At 48.1% G+C, this 23217-nt stretch overlaps 1 protein-coding gene across 5 annotated transcripts in view; it reads right to left on the bottom strand.

The window, feature by feature from the left end:
* Window positions 1-1327: 1327 nt before the first annotated feature.
* actn4 (actinin, alpha 4) overlaps window positions 1328-23217 on the bottom strand; it is a 53876-nt gene continuing 31986 nt past the window's right edge. Inside the window, exons 5-22 of one of the 5 annotated variants that reach the window (XM_035386587.1) lie at window positions 20997-21084; window positions 19815-19893; window positions 19561-19642; window positions 18497-18582; window positions 10972-11064; window positions 10494-10724; window positions 9968-10115; window positions 8467-8617; window positions 8047-8155; window positions 7717-7857; window positions 7346-7528; window positions 6914-7048; window positions 6341-6520; window positions 5811-5957; window positions 4700-4780; window positions 4131-4196; window positions 3299-3457; window positions 1328-2955 (exon numbers count right to left, since the gene is read on the bottom strand). In XM_035386587.1, coding sequence (XP_035242478.1) covers window positions 2797-2955; window positions 3299-3457; window positions 4131-4196; window positions 4700-4780; window positions 5811-5957; window positions 6341-6520; window positions 6914-7048; window positions 7346-7528; window positions 7717-7857; window positions 8047-8155; window positions 8467-8617; window positions 9968-10115; window positions 10494-10724; window positions 10972-11064; window positions 18497-18582; window positions 19561-19642; window positions 19815-19893; window positions 20997-21084 — 2318 coding nt within the window. In that variant the 3' untranslated portion in view covers window positions 1328-2796. Of the gene's footprint in view, window positions 2956-3298; window positions 3458-4130; window positions 4197-4699; window positions 4781-5810; window positions 5958-6340; window positions 6521-6913; window positions 7049-7345; window positions 7529-7716; window positions 7858-8046; window positions 8156-8466; window positions 8618-9967; window positions 10116-10493; window positions 10725-10971; window positions 11065-17100; window positions 17187-18496; window positions 18583-19560; window positions 19643-19814; window positions 19894-20996; window positions 21085-23217 lie in introns of all 5 variants that reach the window. The other 4 variants (XM_035386583.1, XM_035386584.1, XM_035386586.1 and 1 more) reach the window with 4 other exon arrangements.

Raw genomic sequence — 23217 nt, 5'->3', positions numbered from 1 at the left:
CATTCTTATATTACTGGGGGTGTGTCCCTAGTTACCTCCCAGATATGTTTTAAGCAGCTAAAAAAAATACAAGCCTTTTCGTTTTGTAAAAATAAATAAATAACTGGAACCTGGGGGAAAGGCAAACTTAGTTTCGCTGTCTTATTTTGCGGAGGGGGTGGGGTAAATTTGAAAATACACCACAGAAAGACGTAGGCTATTGAGTGACGTAGAAGGGAATGCACCGAGCAGCGGTTTGTTAGCTCGAGTATTGGAAGATAGTTTTTAACCAACCATTGCTCAGCCTATTTGACTTCTCCGATGTCTTCGTTCGCCGTGCTTTCAAAAAGGGCTTGTTAATAAAAATCAGATAATCCACAGAGCTTTAAAAAAATCAGATTATTTAGTGGTCTTGCCGATGAAAATGCACCTATTTTATAAATGAAGTTGTAAGCAAGCCTTTATTGCACTTGTACTTCAAAGCTTCCGGTGTTCATGGCGTTGTGGTGTTCATATCCCTTCAAGATTAAAACTGTTACTGACTTTTTCATGATTAGCTGATTTTACTAAATCTGATCCTATAAATGTTTTGACGTGAATGGCAAGACAACACGGGAATTCCCAATGGTTGATTACGGATTATTTATTATTATTATGATCATTACATATTCTTCATGAAATTGGCACGCTTGTTAACCAAGCAAATACATTAATACAGTTTGAGATTGATTGTTATGCAGGCTACGTTGCGATTTAAGTTTATGGTACTTCTTGAAAGCGTTTACTTTCTCACGTAGGCTATTTACAAGTTAACGAAATATTACCAAATTAACAAACTGAAAAAGGTCTCTCACCAAAGTATTCACTTAACCCATAATCAACAGTCGTGAACAAACGTGAAATGCACGATGTAAAAGCCCACTGCAGACTGCGAGAGCTACTAGGAATATATAGCTTTTACGCAAGCCTTTGCGCGACACAAACGGAACCAGTGGAGACACCCTACGCGTCGCGCCGTGCTGCTTCGCCCTGCTGTTTACGCGACGCATACGCGACGCGTGCGGTGGGTGCCCGGCGTAACTCGAAACTCAATGATCATTCTAGATTCACGTTCATATAAAGCAGCGGTCCCTCATTTTACGAGAAAATGGCCAACATTAAAACACCCGACTCCGTTGATTAAGGTCTTGACTGAGGACATTGATTAGTTGATGAGCTGAGAAAGTACTTTAGCACTGGTCTAGAACAAAACCCTTTGTAAAAGACATGTGGCTCCTGATGTAGAAGTTGGGGGAAAAAAAAAACTCAACATGCACGTATGCACACACACAGACAACAATCAAACCAGTAATGTTTTATAAGGAAATTTTATGTGTGCACGTGAAATTCATTTTCATTAAGAGACAGAAGGCTGTTTTGTAGTTGCCAGTACAGCAGATAAGGTTTGATATTATAAAGAGTACAAAAAAAAACAATTCCAAAGTTCAATACTTTGTAACCTTGCGGAAAAAGAGAACAAGCTTTTGGTCCAAGTATTCTCATTTTGGGTCCCTCTCCCAAGAGCTTCCCCCATCCCCTCCCCCCTTAACTCCCCATTCATAAAACATCACACATTCATTTCAAAGCATCTCATTTACTCCATTTCTAAGCTGAAGTTTCAATTTCCCCCACTGTATTTTTCCCCCCCATATTTTCCGAACACGGTGATAGAATAGAATATATATAGACTATGAACTGAAAATCGATTGCATAGATCAGACAGTAATTTCCTTATATTATTAAGACATAATGGAATGTTTAATAAGAATCTGTTTTCCCCTTTTGCAGCCACACACACTCCACTTACGTGACAGAGAGATGGAGACACAGAGAAGGATGAGAAATAAGCAGGGTTTGTAAGCCCCAAAAAACACACAGGCACATTGTTAGTACTCCTCTGATTTCACAATTCGCTATTTCAGTTGGATTCACTTGACAGAGGTTTTTTCTTCTTCTTCTCAATTATGACATTGTTCAATGACATTTTTTTGAAACTCTCACAAGGCTTTAAAAGAAAAAAAAAAAAAAAAAAAGAAAAGGTCCAAATGGGGACTCAAACCTATCTACGGTACTGGGCTCATTGTGAAAGTGTGCTTTTCGTATTCCATGATTTGATAGGACTCTTTTGCTGAAGCTCTAAAGGCCTGCAACCGTAATGTACTCATTTTTTTGTGTAAATTGGAAAAATAAGTATGTACAGCGCTGAACCTGTTAACTCACATTTGCTGGAGGGAAAAAACAAATACTAAAAAAAAAGAAAGAAAAAGTTGAGGTTAGATATCCAAGTTCCGCTTTTTTCCAGCAAAATAGGTTAAGAGGATCCATGTTATTTCTCTCTGTTTAAACCAATCCTTCTATATAGCTCTCTCTGTGCTCCTTACTGCGCACTTCTCTATATGCCCCGCCCCTTTGATGACCCCGCCCCCTCCCCCTTCCCACCCGGCAAAAAAAATAAAATAAAACGAAAACAAAAAAGTAGCATCAGTATAGCCTGGTCCCTCCTTTAAGAGGTAGGGGAGCACGGATCGGACTCACGGCGCAGAGCAGTCGGCATCCATTTCCCAGGATTCTACACCTGCTGCAGGCCTCTGCACACCCAATATGCAAATGAGCTAAACCACCAGCCAATGGCTCTACACACTCTCCCCCCCCCCCCCGCCCCCCTGGTCTCCACACCACCCAATCACAGCAGGCTAAGCCAAAACTGAGGAGGGGTGCAGACTGCTCTGTGTGGCCCCTTGGTCTCCCTCTACCCCCAGCCTCTGCCCGGCCCGGCCCTTAGAGGTCGCTTTCCCCGTAGAGCGCGGTGGAGAAGGACATGTAATCCAGGGCCCCGGGCACGGCGTCGGGCCCCGCGTACGGCGCCATGCGGGCGATGCAGTACTCCGCCTGGTCCGGGGGCAGCTCCCGCCTCAGCTCCTCCGCCATGATGTAGTTCTGATGGGGGGAGAGAGCAGTCAGTCTGCGGGAATACCCTACATTCAAAGCGTTGTCTGTCTCAATTAAGTTGAGAAAGTCTGCTCACAGTCACCATCCCTTCTGAAATCCCCCCCCCCCCCCCCCCCCACACACAGACACACACACACACTATCACTGTCCCCACCCCTTCTCCCTCCCATGGCCAATGGAATATGCACTAAAATGGACATTATATCCAAAGCCCCCAGAAAGAGAACCGTAACTTTAATATAATGCATTAACTCAAGGTCACTTATGAGTTTCACAAGTTCACAGTCCCGGCCCACTCACCCCCATAGTCCCTGCTGAAAATGACCCTCACCTTGTCTCCGGCCAGGATCTTGAAGGAGGCGATGACCTGGTCGGCCGTGTCCGTGTCGGTGGTCTCCCGGGACATGAAGTCGATGAAGGCCTGGAAGGTCACCGCACCGCTGTTGTTGGGGTCAACGATGCCCATGATGCGTGCAAACTCTGCGTCGCCCTGGAAACCAGCGCAAGAGGTCAACTCGGCACAAGAGGTGTGTGTAAGAGTGGATGAGCCCTAAGGTCAGTGACTATAATCTCTCAAATGGTTACAATGACACAGGCAATACTGTACAACAGTAAGTGCATTTACATTAAACTATCCACTTTCGTGCATATGATTACTCAAATACAAATGTTTAAAAACTACTACCATTTAGTGTGGACTGACACTGTATGTACTGATAACCATACCAAGTCTGGTAGGAGTGGGTAAGAATGGCTAAAAAACTACATATGATCAATTAAAACAAGCAAGTAATTACCACTTAGCTCAGGGTAAATGCCTCACATCTCGGGAATCAAACCTGCACCTTGGTCACAAGCTCAGGTCACAGTTCACAAAGCTGCTTTAAGCTGCTGAAGCACTGCTGCGTGTCCAGAGTAAGGGGCGTGGCCAGAGAAAAGGGCGTGGCTGTAGCGTGTGTTGCTAGGTGCAGGTGCAAGTGCAGGTGAGAGCGAGTGCATGCAGGCAGTTACCAGTGCGGCAGGCCAAGAGAGAGAGAGAGACCGAGAGAGAGGGGGGGAGAGACACAGCAAGAGGGAGAGAGAGGAGGGGGGGAGCAAGAGAAGGGGAGAGAGACAAGTGGGGAGGAAGAGGGGGGAGGAAGGAGATGAAGAAACAGGCGTACCAAGCTGTATCCAGTGGAAATGAGCAGAGCGCGGAAATCATCGCTGTCCATCATCCCCGTGCGCTTCTGTGCCCAGAAGAAGGGAAGGAAGGAGGGAGCGAGAAAGGGAGTGAGGAAGGAACAGAAGGATGGAGCCAAGGGTGGGATGGAGAGAGAGGGTGTAGGAAGCGGTGTATAAGGAGGGAGCAGAGAGGAGGTAAGGACAGGTGGAGGGAGGATGAGGAACAGGTGGAGAAAGGGAAAATAAAGGGATGGAGGCAGGAGACGGGTGGAGGAAAGACGATGGAGAACAGAGGCGGATCAGGAGACGGAGAGAACGGCGGATGTGCATGGAAAGGAGGAATAGGGGGCAGGAAAGGAGGGAGGTAAAAAGAAAACAAAAAGCAGAGCAGTTAAGAAAGGCGTTTAAATCGGGCGAAACAGCGGGTCGCTGGAGCAGGCAGTGCAGAGAGGCTGAGGGAAGAATGCGCGGACCCCCTCCAAACAGCAGAAGCAGGAATACGCCGACCCCCTCCACCACAGGGAGGGCCAGTCCTCCTTCACGCGCCCTCTTCTCCTTCTGTTCATACCTGTTTGTTGTTCTCTACATCGTAGCCCAAGCTGATCAGGCACGCCTTGAACTCCTCTGCCATGAGGGCCCCACTGTGATCCTGTCAACAGGCCCGGCCAATCGCAGCGCAGGCCACAGGGGAGCCCCGACCAATCGCGGCGCAGGAGGTGACGGTGGGAGGGTGATCATGGAGCCGCAGAATGCATGGAGGTGATGGTGACCATGGAGACATGAGGAGATGCAGTTTGGGGGTTGGGGGAAAGGGGGTTGGAGGCAAATGCCGTGGATGTTAGAAAATGCCAAGGTGGCTGATGAGAAACAGTCACGTGACCAATGGGGACACTGGCGATGACACATGGCATCATGGTGACACCCAATCAGGACGAACTGACACATGCTGACATCCAATCAGGACGAACTGACACAAACTCTCTGAACAGTGTTTCCACTGTACGTCTACTTCACAATTAAAATGCAGAGGGGTTTCTGACAAAATGCGCACAGGGTATCTTCCCAAATCAGTCAGAAGAAGCACGCTGCTGTATGCCAACCAGATTATCGCAAATCCGAATGCTACTCCCGCCTCCTCGCTGCTCTACATCCAATCACACCCCTGCCCTTGAGACGGACAGATCGGTGTCCACCATTAGCTGCACACCTCCAGGATGTGCTCTTTAACACAGTAATGAAGCTGAGGTGATGAGGCTGTGGAGGAGGGCTGCTCTGTGAGTGGCTGAAAGCCAGCTGGGGTTCGACACCCCGCCTCTCTGGCTCCACACTAACATGGCGTCTGCTCAACGGCTCTGTCAGAGGCTTCACTCCGTAACTGTTAACATCATCGCTGCGCATCACGACTAAAAACCCGTTACTGCATAAGAATTACAATCAGAAAAACTTTAAGGATTAAATGATCAGAAAAAAATACAATCTAGTCAGCAAATTTAGGTCATTTCTGCCAGTATGAATGAAAAATAAAATAACGGATGTTCATTTATTCTTGCAGATATTTTTGTCATTATATTCATTATATGATTATAGTTAATCATAATTTTTAGAATGTGAATGTTTGGGCCCGCCCCGCCCCTCCCAGCCCTGCACCGCCCCGCCCCGCCCCATCCCGCGCCCCTGACCTTGTCGAAGTGGTTGAAGGAGGCGCGGTACTCGTGGAGCTGCTCCTGGCTGATGCCCTTGGCATCCCGGGTGAGGATCTGGTTCTCGATCTCGTTGATGGTGCGGGCGATGGTGGTGAGAAGCTGCTCCCAGCCCACACGCAGGTGCTGATAACGGGGAGAGAGAGAGAGAGGGAGGGAGGGAGGGAGAGGGAAGGAGAGAGAGAGAGTTAGTTAGGGGCAGCCATACGATCAGACAATATCAGAAAGAACACTGTGACGGAGGCAATGCAAATATTGTGGAAGAGACAGACTCAGTGCATCTCCATGGTCTAGACAGTATCGGTGGAAGATGACAGATGTCACAGACTGACAGACAGACAAACAGAGACAGACACTCATACAGAGAAAGACAGAGAAATACACATTCGCACACACGCGCACACACACACACACACACACACACACACACACAGATGTGCAGACACACAGGAACACACAGATAGACACAGAAAGGCAGACAGACAGGCAGGCAGGCAGGCAGGGCATACCTCCATAGTGTAGGTGGTGTACTTGTTGTCGAAGATCAGGGCCTCCTGGATGAGCTGGTGGTCTCCCTCCAGCTGGTCGATGTTGGGCTTGTACTCGATGATGCTCTGCTCGTACTGCCTCAGGTTGGTCAGCTGGTCCTCCAGGGTTCCGTTCATCTCGATAGATATCCGCCCAATTTCCTACACACACATATTTATTCACTGAGACCACTGGTGAACATAACAAGGCTCCTCAATTTCACTCCCATGTCAGGGGATGTCTTAGACCTTATACCTATTTATTGTCAACATCTACACGCATAATTTACACACACTGTAAAATTATGAAATTAGTACAAAAATACCTCTGATATTGTTCTTGGGACAGGAGGTGAAGGTAAAGAACTACAACTACAACTGGCTACTCATAAAGAACCAAACACATAGTCGCTACATAAGAACTACAACAGGCTACTTATAAAGTACCAAACACAGTCGCTACATAACTTCGACTGGCATTTCTCCCCAATGCCTTACATAAACACGCAGAATAAGGGAAGGTTAGTGCAGTATTAGACGGGCACGGCCCCTGACCTCCATCTTGTTCTGTATCCACGGCCCCACGATGTTAGCCTGGTTGGCAAACTGGCGGCGCAGGTGGTCGTTTGACTGTTGCCGGCCCAGCTCCTCCTGCAGGGCCTGGTCGCGCTGAGGCACCAGCTGCTCCACCTGTGGGAAGACCAGCAGGGGGCGCAAGAGTCAGAAACACCTGGCACACCTCCGCTGACAGCATGAGTGCTGCAGTGCCAGCAATCGCCACAGGTGGCGCCAAAGCCAGAGCAAAAGTCAGTTCTGAAGTCAATGGAAACTGGTATGAATTTTAATGTGAGCTTTTCAAGGTAACGCATCAAACTGAATGCAGAGGAGTGCACACATGCACGCACGTACAAGGAGGTGCATGCATGCGTACGCACACGCTCACTCACCCACTCACACTCACACACTGACACTCTCACACACACATACCTTGGCCCACTTGCTGTCGATGCTCTTGGGTGTGATGGCGGTGTAGGGGTTGTTGCCGCTCAGCTTGATGCCGTTGTAGTCGGCGATCTTCTGCACCTCCGCCTGGATGGCCTGGATGGCCTCCCTCTCCTTGTTGGCCTCCGGGAGGGTGGATTTGAACTGCTCGTGTGCACTGATCAGGCCCTGAGGGGAGAGAGGGAGGAGAGGAAGAGAGGTCAGCGGTCAAAGGTCACTGAGGTGACCTAGTATGAGTATGAACCAATGAAAATGACTGGTCACAAGGTTCTTGGGAGACAGAAAAACAAGGCGAACACAATCTGACGAAACGTTCAAAGAAGCTGAGCTGTGTGGGAGAAGTCTCCTTCCCTCACCTGGATCTCCTCGATGTTGTGCACGATGAACATGTCCTGCAAGTCCTCCATTGCGCCTTCCATCCAGTTGTTGAATGGCGCCGCCCTCTTGGCGTACTCGAGGTACAGCTCGTCGATGGACTCCAGCTGCTTCTCTGTCCTCTGTGAGGGACAGACAGCAGGGCGGGCTGGCGGTTAATAGACTTCTGGGTAAAACAGTCCACGATTCCCCAGAACGGGCGAAGTGAGAACATGGTACTGCACAATGCCAGAGGCAGGAGCGCCTCAGTGTTTATGGGCCTAAGACAGCTGGACTTAGGTAAAAGTGAGTGAGTGCGTGTGCGCGTGTACCTCGAGATTTTCCCTGCGGCTCTGGGTCAGAGACCCCAGGGCGTCCCACTGGTCGCAGATCTTCTGGCAGCGACTGTTCACACTGGCAGAGTCGTAGTAATCCAGCTCACTACAAGCAGAGAGACTCAGTCAATATCCCAATCACTCAACATGTACCCCACTGTCCCCTCACTCGGTACCAGTCACCCTCAGCATTTACCTCACTGTCCCCTCATTCCACGCTTTCACACCCTCCACTCACTCCCTCATCCCCAGCATTCCTCACTTCACCCCTCCAATTGCATCCTCTTTTCCCACCTCCCTTTTCAGCCACTGCATTCCTGTCACCCACATTCAACCCTAATTCTATCCTACATGCCTCCTTCTGTTCATCCCTCCCTCTTCTTCCTCTATGCCTCCCTCACTCACTCCCTCACTCACTTGAGCTCCTGTGCGATGGCGGCGATCTGCTCCACGCGGTCCTGGTGAGCGGCGAGGTCGCTCTCGAAGGCCTCGTGCTTCTTCAGCAGGGCCTTCACCTCGGAGAGGGAGGCGGTCTCATAGTCCTTCTGCGTCAGCATGGCCTCCTTACCTGGGGAGAGACACGGGACCAACGAGGGGTCAGGGCCTGGGGCGGGTCCATTCAGATAAGAGCATTACAGAGACAGAGGGGCACAGAGACAGAGGGACACAGAGACGGTGTATCAGAGAGAGAGCAGAAAAGAGAGAGAGTGGAACAGAGAGAGAGGGGACACAGTTGTGCAAGACACAAACAGAGTATATTAGGAAAGAGGCTCCCTCTGGTCAGGGTCTCATGAGAAGGTCAGTGAAAAAGTACAAAGGAGAAAGTGAGCAATAAAGAAAGAGGGAGAGACAGGAAGAGAGAAAGCGGGGAGAGCAGCAGAGACAGCGAAGGAGAGAGGGGATGGAGAGAAAGATGGACAGGACAGAAGAGAATCATAGCGAGGGAAAGCCTGCGTTTGAGGGTACCGTCAGTCCAGGACAGAAGAGAATTATAGCGAGGGACAGCCTGCGTTTGAGGGTACCGTCAGTCCAGGACAGAAGAGAATCATAGCGAGGGAAGGCCTGCATTTGAGGGTACCGTCAGTCCAGGACAAAAGAGAACTATAGCGAGGGACAGCCTGCGTTTGAGGGTACCGTCAGTCCAGGACAGAAGAGAATCATAGCGAGGGAAGGCCTGTGTTTGAGGGTACCGTCAGTCCAGGACAGAAGAGAATCATAGCGAGGGAAGGCCTGCATTTGAGGGTACCGTCAGTCCAGGACAAAAGAGAACTATAGCGAGGGACAGCCTGCGTTTGAGGGTACCGTCAGTCCAGGACAGAAGAGAATCATAGCGAGGGAAGGCCTGTGTTTGAGGGTACCGTCAGTCCAGGACAGAAGAGAATCATAGCGAGGGACAGCCTGCGTTTGAGGGTACCGTCAGTCCAGGACAGAAGATAATTATAGCGAGGGACAGTCTGCGTTTGAGGGTACCGTCAGTCCAGGACAGAAGAGAACTATAGCGAGGGAAAGCCTGTGTTTGAGGGTACCGTCAGTCCAGGACAGAAGAGAATTAAAGCGAGGGAAGGCCTGCGTTTGAGGGTACCGTCAGTCCAGGACAGAAGAGAACTATAGCGAGGGAAAGCCTGCGTTTGAGGGTACCGTCAGTCCAGGACAGAAGAGAATCATAGCGAGGGAAGGCCTGTGTTTGAGGGTACCGTCAGTCCAGGACAGAAGAGAATCATAGCGAGGGACAGCCTGCGTTTGAGGGTACCGTCAGTCCAGGACAGAAGATAATTATAGCGAGGGACAGTCTGCGTTTGAGGGTACCGTCAGTCCAGGACAGAAGAGAACTATAGCGAGGGAAAGCCTGTGTTTGAGGGTACCGTCAGTCCAGGACAGAAGAGAATTAAAGCGAGGGAAGGCCTGCGTTTGAGGGTACCGTCAGTCCAGGACTCGTGGATGGCGGCTTTCTGGCGGAACTTCTCAGCCAGGTGGTCCAGCCTCTCCAGGCGGCGAATCTCGTTCAGCAGCCACTCCTCATAGCCCTTCTCAGCCCCCTCCAGGTTGTGCCACGCCCCATTGATGTCCTGCGTGAGAGGCACCAATCATCAGCATCAACCAAGGAGCCAGATACAAACATAAAACACATGCCAGTACAACACTAGGGACGGCCAGAAGGAGCTTTAGAAGGTAGACAACAGAGGCAGTATCCATAGGCAGCACAAGACAACAGTGCTAGCCCACAATAAGAGATCTTTAATGTGACTAATTCAATGGAATGTGGCCCATTGCTGTCTACGGCAGGTGGGAGATGGAAATGCAGTGCGGTGTGCGGGATGGGGGTGTGACAGGGGGGCGTGGCGTCCACGACGGGGGCGTGATGGGGGCATGGCCTGCAGGATGGGGGCGTGGCGTGCAGGATGGGGGCGTGGCGTGCAGGACGGGGGCGTGACGCGTCTCCTCACCGACACCATGCGGCCCTCGGAGGGCATGAAGGCGGGCCGGTTGCTGAGCCTCAGCTTGGTCTGCAGGGTGTTGAAGTTGATCTCCAGCTGGCACTTCTCCTGCACCTTGGGCGGCTTGTGCACCCGCCTGTAGTCACGGAAGTCCTCCAGCTTCTGCTGCATCTGCGCCATGGTCTTCTCCGGGGCGCGGTTCTCCAGCCAGGGGATAGTGCGCCGGATCCACTCCAAAAGCTGGGGACAGGAACGAGGGAGAGAGGGAGGGAGGGAGGGAGAGAGAGACGGGGGAGGGAGAGATAGAGAGAGGAGGGAGGGAGAGAGGAGAGAGATTCCCATTGTATATAGATGCTATGGCAACATACTACGGCCTTTGTTTCTTAGAAAGTGCTTCTGAATGGAACTAGTGATGCACTTCAAAAGAGAGCAACTGAAAGAGAGGGGAATGATACAGGCCTGACAGCAGGGTCAGACAGCTACTCACATCGCTGGCCAGCTTCTCATAGTCCTCCATCAGGTGCTCATTCTCTTGGTTGACCGCCAGCACCTTGCAGATCCGATTGGCAGCGGTCTCAGCCTATCACAGACAAGAGCCGTCAGCACACAGGAAAGAGACTGCAGGGATTGATACAGAACTCAAAAGGCTGTGTGTGAATTAGCTTTTGCAAAGTGCCTCATAAAGCTGCCAAGTATTAATTTGGATTAATACTACTTTTGGATTCACCAGCAACACGTGCCGCAAATATATTCTCATCTTCATCATTAGGGATGACTTCAAATGGAATGACAGGACACAATGTAATAAATGTGTGGCCTTTCATTGGTCCAAGACCCCGGTAAAGAATGACCAGTCACATGTCCTGCACTTAAGCTCCGCCTACGTCTGAAGAGCCCGCAAATCAGCACGACCTGAAAGCCTGTCCACCTAAGCTGACGTTCACAGGAGAAACTCAACCATCACAAAGTCTTCCACACTGATCAGCTACCCTTTCAGACTTATTAGCGAACGTAACACACACACCTCCTTCCCTGCCTATCTGGTTTAATTCAACTGAAAAAACTCTCTCACTGAAGTGAACTGATTGGTTCCCTGAGCTACAGGTGCAGGTAGCGACTCACTCAAAGGGAGGAAAGACAGAAAGTGCCAGAGAAATGGGTGGATCTGGACCGAAATAAAGGGGACTGGTACAGATAGAAATCATTTGGATTTGGTACAGAAAGGAAGGATTTGACGGAGAAAGAAAGTGGGGATTAGTAGGGAAAGGAGGGGATTTACGGATAAAAAAAGTGTGGATTGGGAGAGAAAGGATAGGATTGATGGAGAAAGGAAGTGGGGATTGGTGCAGAAACAAACAAACACACAAGCAGGAGAGGGTGGGGGTATAGAGGGAGGACACAGATCCCAGTTAGGCAGCCTCACTTGGCAGCAGTTTATCAGACCTGTGAACGTGCCCGGTGACAACAGTGCTGTAAACCAAGATAACGGATGCGTAAGCAAGGACCAATCAAATCCAGTGAAGTGATTGAGTAAGCTCAGTTAGAGAGCAGAAGGAATTTCTCATTGGCTAAGAGACCACTCTCCCTGCTACTAGAGCCAGATGAAGTGCTTATCACTGCTGAGCAACTGTCACCAGGACGCCTGTGTACAAGGCTGACCAAATAAAGCAGGACTGACACAGGGCAACGCCAGCAATGAGGCGGCCATCAGGGAAGGACAGGAAGTACATGTACTGACAGAGAGGGGGAGGGGGGGAGAGAGAGACAGAGACAGAGGAAGAGAAAGAGAGAGAGAGCATTGTAAGAACTGCACCCAATGCTAACTGTCAGCTTCTGAAGAGACAAAATACAGGACCTGACAGCTGGAGCCCTCACATCATGCCTGACTTCATAAGCATACAGCAGAACCGGGACACAAGACCGCCAGTGGTTCACAGCAGCCAGTGTAGAATGAATTAACGAAAGGTGAAGGCATGTGTGCTCACATGCTCAGCTGACATGAGTGTTAACAAGCGCTTCCACACTGAACCCCACTCCATAGTGCAGGTAACGTGCTACGCTTACAGGGCTGGTAGGCCAAAAGTGCCACACACACATAAATCCTGTGACTACTGAACAAACTACTGAACACTCCACTCTGCCACTGTGCACGGCCGTGTACACGCACACACACTCACACACAAACATGCACTCTCAAACATGCACTCACACGCACACACACTCTCACACAAACATGCACTCAAACACGCACTCACACGCATACACACTCACAAGCAAACAAACGTGCGCTCTCAAACACACACTCACACGCATACACACTCACAAGCAAACATGCACTCAAACACACACTCACACGCACACACACTCTCACACAAACATGCACTCAAACACGCACTCACACGCACACACACTCTCACACAAACATGCACTCAAACACACACTCACACGCATACACACTCACAAGCAAACAAACGTGCGCTCTCAAACACACACGCACACACATGCACACGCACACAGGTTGCGCAAATACTACCCTTTCTACACACAGGGCAGTATGCAACCTAACTCCAGCTCAGGTTAGTCTCGGTGCTGCATGTGCCTAAGAAAAACATGCTAACTGCAAACTGTTTAGAAACACGCAAGTCAACATTCAGTACCGCTGTACCGGTCCAACTCATCTGGGAATCTCTACGGGACAAACTACCGCTGCAATGGAGACATCATGGGACAGCGTTACCACACCGGCAGATTCACAAACACACTTTTTTCACACACAGCTGTAAAAGGTACAGTGGTTTAGGGTTTCGTTTGATGCATTTGCCTCTACAGCGGAGGTTCTGCCAGCCGGAGGGAAATACATGCGGGTTTCTGACAGTAGGGGGCAACAGAGAGAGAACCAAAAATTGGTTCTCTCTTCCGTGTAATCACTAGTTGTAGCAATATGCATGTCTTTGAAAAACCTAAATGCTTTACACCACACGTAAAAATCAATACGAAAGTATGAATAAACAGGCTATGAACCGATTAACTTCTAAAGCATTTTGCAGTGAGTTATGCTTGTAATAAAGTGTGCAATATTGCCTTCAGTGTGATTACATTTTTTATTAAGACCCAATTGTTTTTGGTGCATTTCATAGACAGATAACTAATTCAGAGAATTATTTTTTCTTTCTGGTGATAAAACATGACATTCCCAGTTAGGCTATATATCTTCACAACAGCCTCATTGCAGGATAATCCCATTTCCCCTACTTCATGAATTTTAGGAGGTAAGAAACTTGGAATGTAAAAAAGACAGGTCCACACATCACTTCAGTTCTTTGTCGTTTGAATAAAAGCCACATTTAAACGAATAGGGAATATTTTATTCATTGACTATAACTGAGCACAACTCTTTATATGACAACTAAGGTTTAAGAAAGGCAGACAATAATTCAATTTTAAAAATCCTTAGTATGACTGACACCACTGCCTTGGTTTATCAAAACCATAAATTTAACCAATAGCTGTATTTTTAAATTTCACAAATTACACTACGGTAGCCAAACTCTTAGCTTGCCGTTTACAGAGCACTTCCCATGATTCCTCTGACTCGTGACTTTTAAGTACGTAGCAACTTTCATTTGACAAAATTATATCAGACTGACCAACAGATTAATTAATTTCACATTAATGCATTTGTGGCAAAGAAAGATAATGCATTTAAAATGACACCAAGTGGCGCTAGTTATTTTTGCCTCTCATTGTTTTCTACTAGAAGGGCAAGACACAAGTACAACTCTTGAGAGCATGCAGCCTATTTGCATGTTCAGCTCTGCATTTAAAAGCCATAATTATATGCGAAGGGTATAATCATAAAGCAACTCGACTTGTTCCACTCTCCCGAGGTTATCATAGAACAATTTCTTTTGTGTTTTTCTCTTTTGGTGCTTGGCCCTTTAAGAAAGACACAACGCCCATGTTACTCCGCCTTCACTGACACGTAAATGAAGCTCGTTAACATTAGAACTAGTTGAAATAGAATTTTTTTTATATCAAAACTAGTTGAATAAAAGCTTAAACTGCCTGCCATAGATTTCCAGGGGTGGTATGAGGTTGCCATTGCGAATCTAGAGGGATGGATTGCCGTAGGGGAGATTACAATTCCAAAGGGTTTTTGGCTTATAATATTACACTAAAATATGTCCCAGGACAGCATGATTTCTAGGACATTTTGGCAACTCTCATTTTCCATGACCCCCATCAAAAAAAAATAAAAAATAAAATGAAATAAAAAAACAGGTTTTCCAGGACATACGGTAACCCTGTACAGGATAAGGCTGGTGTCATTTAATATTTTTCTTATGATTTATATCCTGGAAAAGACTGAAATCTAGGCTAAAATTTAATTATATTGCAAACGAGATAATCCCACTCTGGAATGTCGAGCCAAATGTTATCTGTTAAGAGTTGAATTAACACTGTAAGAGTGGTAATTAACACTGTGAGAGTGTCGGTCAGTAGCTCAACAGCGTGCCAGAGGAGAGCACCTGGCTGGGTACCAAACCACGCTGCCTATTGTCTCGGGTGGGTTGAAGAAAATGGTACAAGCGCAGTGACTTTAAGCCCAAACATTCAGGAAAAGTCATGGAAGGAGAAGGATAGCCATTGCATTTCTAGTGTTGGAGTACTTTAGTAAAGTATTTGCAATTGTAGGGGAGACTGGGTCAGTTGGGCCCCATTTTCATCATCTATGTGATTGCCAGGAGTTGCTTGCGCAAGAATAACAGCATTTCCAAAAGAACAACTTGATACTGTCTGTTAACTTTGGGTGATGATTTAATTCAATTGCTAATGTGAAGGGCACATTTTGACTTCAAACAGTCATTTTCAAAGGAATAACTGCTCTTCGAGGTCGTTGTGCCCATAGGAGGGGTCAGCTGAGCTGTTACTTTAAAGTAAACAAGAAGACGTGATAAGAGATTTATTACCATTTTAAAATCATTGTACATGTTAAGAACCATGCTTTATTAGACCTCTGCCAGCAAAAACCATAGAATAAAAAATCTAAGAACTAATTAAAAATATCATGGAGCCAGGTTTCACTTTCTCCTTGCTCACTGGCATCTTTTGTCAGCGCACATATATTTTAAAAGAATCGTTTATTTCAATAATTTAAATAATTGCTCATTTCCCCTATTCGATAAACGAGGAGCTAGACGCTGACGGAGGAGAGACAACTATGGGAAATTTATCTTGAATAAATTCTAAATTAAAAAACAACTTTACTGTATACTTATTGCAGATATAGGAGAGAGTCAGTATAAATGTAACAGTTATTGGATTTTGTTCATTTACTCACTATGATTTTTTTTTTTTTTTTTCAAACAGCTCAGACATGTCAGTAGTCATTACCGGTTTCATTTATGTTCGTAACCAAATGGAGTTGGATAAGTTATGCTGTATTTGTACTACCATTATTGTAAATTACTGTACATCAAAATGTACAAGGAGCCTACTGCTATGCGTTCTGCAGAATGACTGGAGGACAATGTAGTGACCTGTGATTTAGCGTATGTTTATTGTTCTACAGCACTGCAAAAGGATGCAAGCATCATGTAACAGACCAATTCATTTTGAACAAGACGAGGTTATCTTACATAAAGATAAATGAAAGGTTAAATTAATGTAGCCCATAGCCTATTCACGCATTAAAAACCAAAACCAAAAAAAACAAATATTAAAAGCAAACAGCCTACAATACAGACAAATCTGCGTGTGTTTATGTTTAATGTGTTTATTGAAAATGCGTGTGACCAGGTTTCATTTCCATTAATCATTTGGTAGACCCGTAGCGTTAATTGTGGAATTACAGTCTCAAAAAGGCTACTATAGCAGCAGTGTTCCAAGAGTTATTCACTGTATTACATTTATTATGTGCTACATTTATACCAACTCTCCCCTATATTTTAAGAGAAACTAACATAGATGACATTAGCCTATAGCCTAGACTGTGCTGAAAACTATCAGGTTTGACAGTCTGATCACGAAGTTCTACGAACAATAGCTTATAAATGTGAATTTCACTCAAATACACACAAAAATGTTATGGGTAACAAGAATAGCCTTTCCCTATTTACAGATTGTCACTAACGTATTTCCTCTCTTTCCCGTTAAAATAAACGTGGCGGTAATTCGACTGCAAGCCACTGTTCTAGTTTGTTCTTGAGTCCCGTGGTCGAAGTGTTAGCGGTCAGAACTGGATTTGAGAGCTCACGTTTGCCACCCGGTTGGTGGTTGTGCGAACAACAATTAGTTTCTGTGGAAAAACAAAACAAAAAAACACATGCAAATTTTGCCTCTGCCAGGAAGATCTCTGGCGGTGGAAGTGCCAAATGGAACCCTAAACCACTGTACATGCACAGGATATCAACATAGTACACAAAAATGAAGCGAGTGTGTGAGGGAATGGCGATGCGAGATCATTTCTGATTGGGAAAGAAAGCAGAAAGCAGAACCCGTACACCTTGCTGTTCGGAGGGCAGCACCCCACCCAAACCCCCCCCTTGACCCCCACCTCCTGCAGCAGCCCTTCCCCGCCCGAGGTCAGAGGTGAAAGGTGAAAGGCAGCGCTCACCTTCTGCGCACCCGAGAAGGCGTGATAGAAGCAGGACACGTATGTCATGATGGCCTTCTCGTCGGGCCGCAGGGTGCCCACGATGTCTGCGGCAGCCAGGCGGGAGAGCGAGAGAGCGCGGGGGGGGGGGGGGGGGGGGGGGGGGGGGGAGGGAGAGGGGGAGGGGGAGGGGGGAGAGAGAAGAGAGAAAGCGGTGAAGCAAAGCTGCCCCATCACCCTGCAGAGGGATAGAGAGGAGGGCTCCCCAGGCCCGCCCACCCTTTCGCGGGGGTGGTGGTGGGGGGGGAGGGGGAGGAGCCTCTGCGGGTTGGCGGTGATCAGTCAGAGAGGCCCCGCCTCCAGGGGGGGAGTGTCCCACCGTGAGCAGTGCTGCTGGTTGGGGTCAGGACCCGCCTCCACCCACCGGACACGCCCACACGCACCACTCCTGGCCAATAGGGCCCACGGTAGGATTGGGGGGGGTGGGGCATTCACTTGGTATCAACAGAAAAAAACCTCTCTCCCTACTACGATGAAACCTCCTCTTCTGCAGAGTTGTAAAAAAATGTTGATTCAAATCCGCGGTTTCATTAACAAATTGCGGAAGCCGTTTAAGACTGGATAAGCTACCGCGGGCTTTAAGCAAACTGGTTTGTTTGCATGTGACAGCATCGCTCTCTGGCACCGGGCCCGTATCCACGCTGCCGGGACCAGGAGGAGTCAGCGGTTTGCTTCTGAAATGGCTCCCCCTCCCGGGACCGGCTCCCTTCAACAACATCTTAATGAGACGGAGAACAGGCCGTGCGTCACAGCAGCTGTTTCTGGCCCCCGCCCCGGAGAGAGGCTGCATTATGACGGGGTGCCGGAGTGCACCTCCACGTCAGGAGAAACAAACGTATGCACCAGGCCACAGCGCAGCAGGGGTCTGCTGGAGGAGCGGAACACAGCCTGCTTTTTAAATCACTGTCTACACTGAGAACAAACCCTCATCTACGAAATCTTGCAGTATGGTTTTAGATTACATCTACAGGCAGAATTTGACCATATTGTCAACTGGTTTTTCTTTTTTTTTTTTTTAACGTGTTCAGTCAAAAAAAAAAAAGATTTAAAAACTAGGATTTGAACACACAGTCCTGATAATTGGGAGGTCCTCCAGCCACTGTAGAACCCTAAATGTAGAACCTAGAACCCTAAGTCGAGAGGAGAGAGGTTCTGTTCTGGGTGGAGAGAGCACTGTGAGAGATGGGCCAGTCCTGTATAGAACGCTGATTTTTGGTGGTGGTGGTGCGGGCGTCCTGTGAGGGAGGGGGGGGGCCGTGGGCAGCGCACCCCCACCAGCCCATCCCAATGCTGGAGGAGAAAGCCATGCTGGAGAGCAGCGGGGATGGGATGGGAGGGGCCAGGGGGGAGGGGGTACCTTCTGGGCTCCAGAGAAGGCATGGTAGAAACTGGACACATAGGTCATTATGGCTTTCTCATCCGGACGGGCAGTGTTCACAATGTCTGTAGGGAAACCACAGTTACGCACACACAGACAGACAGGACGCATGGACGTGCTCGGAGACAGACGTGCGGACGACAGAAAGGAAACGACGTACACCGAGACAGAATCACTAGATGGGCCTACATGGACTTCCTCCAAGGCTGTGTGTCTATCTGTCTACTACTGCATGGACAGACGCACAGACAAAACAGACACAGCTACCTGGACAGCAACAACGTCTACAATTCACATCAAAGAATGACACAGGACGGTTTGTTAAAATAAAAGCCAGTTTACACACAGGAGGACATCCAGTACTTATGACACAGGCTGTCCAGCCCTTCCAAACATATAATAATCCGTTTTATAGAGTAGACCCATCTAGCAGTTCTATTTCTGTGTACAGAGCCTCTACACAACATTGATGTGTGTGTGTGTGTGTGTACATGTGGGGTGTGATTGGGGGGGGGGGGGGGGGGGGGGGGGGGGGGGGGAGGACTGTGTTCTTATTAATATTTTTTGGGAATTTTCCGTAAGTTTCAGTTTGAGTTTGGGCCCACAGTTGGCAGGTCAGTGTCTAGTTTGCTACTGCGTAACTAATATTTGTTCAGTGCTGGCTATCGGGGGGAGAATATCCATTTGGTGACATAACGGGCGAAGTGCATTCTGGTCATGCCACAGATTTGGGACACAAGATGAGAGCTCTGTACACATACACAGAATAGACACAGTGACAAACACACGCAAACACACAAACGCACGCAAAAGTAACACTGCTGAATAAAACAACTGACATGACAAGACACACATACACAGTCAGGGTCAGTGTCCTAAGGTCACACACACTGAACCCACAGCACACACACAATGAGCATACTGGTGCTCAAAGGCTCACCCATGCCAGACAAACTGACAGACACACACTGGAAAGACAGGAGGACGGTGAAGGAGACAGCCACAGCAGCACACAGAGGGGGGGAGGGTCAGGGGGGCTGTACCTTCTGCATCCAACATTTTGGGAATGTCCAGGTACTTCTCTGCCACCTCAAAGGCATTGTTCAGGTTAGTCACGGGATCATCCTAAAGCAAAGAGAGAGAACAAGCCAGCCCCATCAAAACCGGCACTGCACAGAAGCTTCATTTCAAATTAAGCAGCTGCATTTCATTGTGGGTTCAAACAGGGAGTTCTTGAGGGTGTGTGTGTGTGTGAGTAAGAGTGTGTGAGTGCATGAGTGTGTGCACGTGATCTAACCTTTCTCAGTTTCTCATAGTCGATGAGTTCAGGCCTGTGTCTGTGGATCAGAGCATTGAAGGCCAGGCCATCCTTCCAGCTGAGAGAGAGACAGACACACACGCAGACAGACATGAGCCTGTGACACATTCCAGCCGCGAACGCAGAACAGGAAGCAGCTCGGAGAGCGAGAGAGCAGCACTGGGCGAGGGAGCACAGCTGCACCAGCGCAGATTTATGACTGGAAAAAGAGCCTGCTTATGCCATGTGCCAAGTTACAGAACGCATGAGAGACAGAGTCACACGCACGCAGCCAGGAATGTGCAGACTGTAATCACAAGCACACATCCATCAAGCTCCGCTAACTCCGTGCTACGGACACACAGATCTGGCCCCTCGCCGTCAGCGGCGCTGCTGGCTTTCGCTTCTGCCTGATCGTCTACAGTCTGACAATGTCTGATAATGGGGCGACATAGCTCAGGAGGTAAGAGTGGTTTGTCTGGCAGTCGGAGGGTTGCCGGTTCGATCCCCCGCCCTGGGCGTGTCGAAGTGTCCCTGGGCAAGACACCTAACCCCTAATTGCTCCCAAATGAGTTGATTGGTACCTCGCATGGCAGCCTTTCTCCACTGGTGTGTGAGTGTGTGTGTGAATGGGTGAATGAGAAGCATTCATTGTAAAGCGCTTTGGATAAAAGCGCTATATAAATGTAGTCCATTTACCATTTATCCCTGATTGGCCAGAGATTACGCTCACCTGATGTGTCACGTTTAAATCTGTCCCTGATTACAGGGGAGGAATGAAAACAAGCAGGATTACTGGCCCCCATGGCCGGCTCTCTATGGCACTGCTACCAGCTGCATGTACACTGAACAACCAGGAGGGGACAGTGTTTCCAGTTGACCAGCTGAAGCTTTCAAAAAATATCCTCCTTCATGAAAACTGCAGGCCTCCCCAGTTGACTTGTATGTGTTTGGAGTGGGTTGGTAATAAAAATGAAAGACTGCAGTGCGCTTCCGTCTGTTAAAAATCACAGAATGACCCCTTGACAGTGTCCGGTTTTCAATTCCTGTATCTATCATAACACGCTGCCAGGGAAACGGCAAGTCTGAGCTCGGTATTCGGATTATAGCCCTGTATTCCAGGGCCTCCCGTCCCGGAGACGCTCTGATTGGCTGTGGCGTTGCCGAGTGACAGTACTGCACCTGATGTGGAAGTTCTGCACGTTGACGTTCTTGTAAGGAGCAGTTTTCCTCTGACACCACAGCAGCAGCCCTTCCTTCGCAGAGGTCTCTGGAGAGAGAGAGAGAGAGAGAGAGAGAGATGGAGAGAGAGATGGAGAAAGGGAAAGAAAATTGTTGACATGATCGTTTGCCTTCCTTTTCTTTCTGTTAGCCACACAGGCACGCAGAAGGGCAGTAAATACAGCCTATGTTTAAAAAAATCTTTATCTTTTCAGAACTCTACCTCGCTCTGCAAAACTTACAACAAGGCATCAGTAGTTTGACAAACATTTCAAAAACAACGTATGGGACGTATGGGAGCTTGAGGCAAGAATGCAAATATACCTTTTTGTATTAAACAGAAGTGGAGACTACATCAGGACTAATTTGTCTACATTAGTCACCATATGTTTGTATTATCTGCAGATAGCAAACATGTAATTTGAGATTCCTTTTAAAGAATGGCACACCACCATTTTACAATTTGGTTAAATATAAAGTCTTATTATTTTACTGGGAATATACAGGTAACTTGTTTGTTATGGCATTGCTAGTTATGAACTTGGATGGGCACTTTAAAATCCAACTAACAGACCTGAAATGCGAGACAATGAAGGATGCAGAATTAAAAGTTCTAAAAAATAAAAAAAGTGTGTGTGTAAGGTCTGGTAGATTTGTGTGTGTGTGTGTGTGTGTGTGTGTGTGTGTATGTGTGTGTGGGGCTGACTGTGGGGGCAGGTCTGGATCTGTGTGTGTGTGTGTGTGTGTGTGTGTGTGTACATGTGTATGTGTGGGTCTGACTGTGGGGGCAGGTCTGGATCTGTGTGTGTGTGTGTGTGGGGCTGACTGTGGGGGCAGGTCTGGATGTGTGTGTGTGTGTGTGTGTGTGTGGGGCTGACTGTGGGGGCAGGTCTGGATGTGTGTGTGTGTGTGTGTGTGTGTGTGTGTACATGTGTATGTGTGGGTCTGACTGTGGGGGCAGGTCTGGATCTGTGTGTGTGTGTGTGTGTGTGTGTGTGTGTACATGTGTATGTGTGGGTCTGACTGTGGGGGCAGGTCTGGATCTGTGTGTGTGTGTGTGTGGGGCTGACTGTGGGGGCAGGTCTGGATGTGTGTGTGTGTGTGTGTGTGTGTGGGGCTGACTGTGGGGGCAGGTCTGGATGTGTGTGTGTGTGTGTGTGTGTGTGTGTGTGTGTATGTGCGGGTCTGACTGTGGGGGCAGGTCTGGATGTGTGTGTGTGTGTGTATGTGCGGGTCTGACTGTGGGGGCAGGTCTGGATCTGTGTGTGTGTGTGTGTGTGTGTGTGTGGGGCTGACTGTGGGGGCAGGTCTGGATCTGTGTGTGTGTGTGTGTGTGTGTGTGTGGGGGCAGGTCTGCTGCATTATGAGCTGCAGGAGGCCGTGGAGCCTGAGTGGGATGAGGTTCCTCTCTACTGCACTCCAGAGCTTTTACCTTCCATCACACTGCAGTGTCCATTTCACTTTACCCAAATCAAGGAGCCCTGTGTGTGTGTGTGTATACGTGCACGTGTGTGTGTGAGTGCGTGTGTATGTGTGTGTGCGTGCACGAGAGTGTGTGTATGCGTGTGTGCACCCATTTTCGCAAGAGGGTGAAAGTGTTGCAAAGAGACGGTCTGCCTGTATGTGCGGTGGGGAGAGACGATCTGTGTGTCCTGTTCCAAATATAGATATCTAGACCGTATCTTCTGTGTGAAAGCACTTGTACACCACATCATGACAAAGCACCCTGCTCCAGTTGCAGCAGCCGGAACGCTTATAGCCTTAGCAAATGTATCAGCTAAAATAACTCATTTACTGTACTTCACAGTAGGAGGAAAGTGTGTGACTAGCATACTGAAGACAAAAGTGAACTGCCACACTTCACTTCCAATAATGCATCTTTCAGTGCGTTAATCAAAACCTAGTTTCATTCCACAGAGTCGGGAAAAGAACAGCCTTGGGGAAGGAACACCAACAAAATAAAAAGTTTCCAAAGAATAGAACCAAAAATTAATTTTAGATATGCCGGAACAAGAACATTATGTAAAAACAGATCACCAGTTAACACACATTCGGTTATTTAAAAACCTGAACAAAGACCACTCACATTAGATTTATCATTCATGAGAAATGCATTGTTTTAACAAACAGCTGTTCAACTGCATTTAACCAAGTTCGCAGCTGTTTGCCTACCCTAAAGGCC

The sequence above is a fragment of the Anguilla anguilla genome, chromosome 12, assembly GCF_013347855.1.
Source record: "Anguilla anguilla isolate fAngAng1 chromosome 12, fAngAng1.pri, whole genome shotgun sequence".
NCBI lineage: Eukaryota > Metazoa > Chordata > Actinopteri > Anguilliformes > Anguillidae > Anguilla > Anguilla anguilla.
The sequence above is the reverse complement of the archived record's forward strand: the minus strand, read 5'-3'. Positions and strand labels throughout refer to the sequence as shown.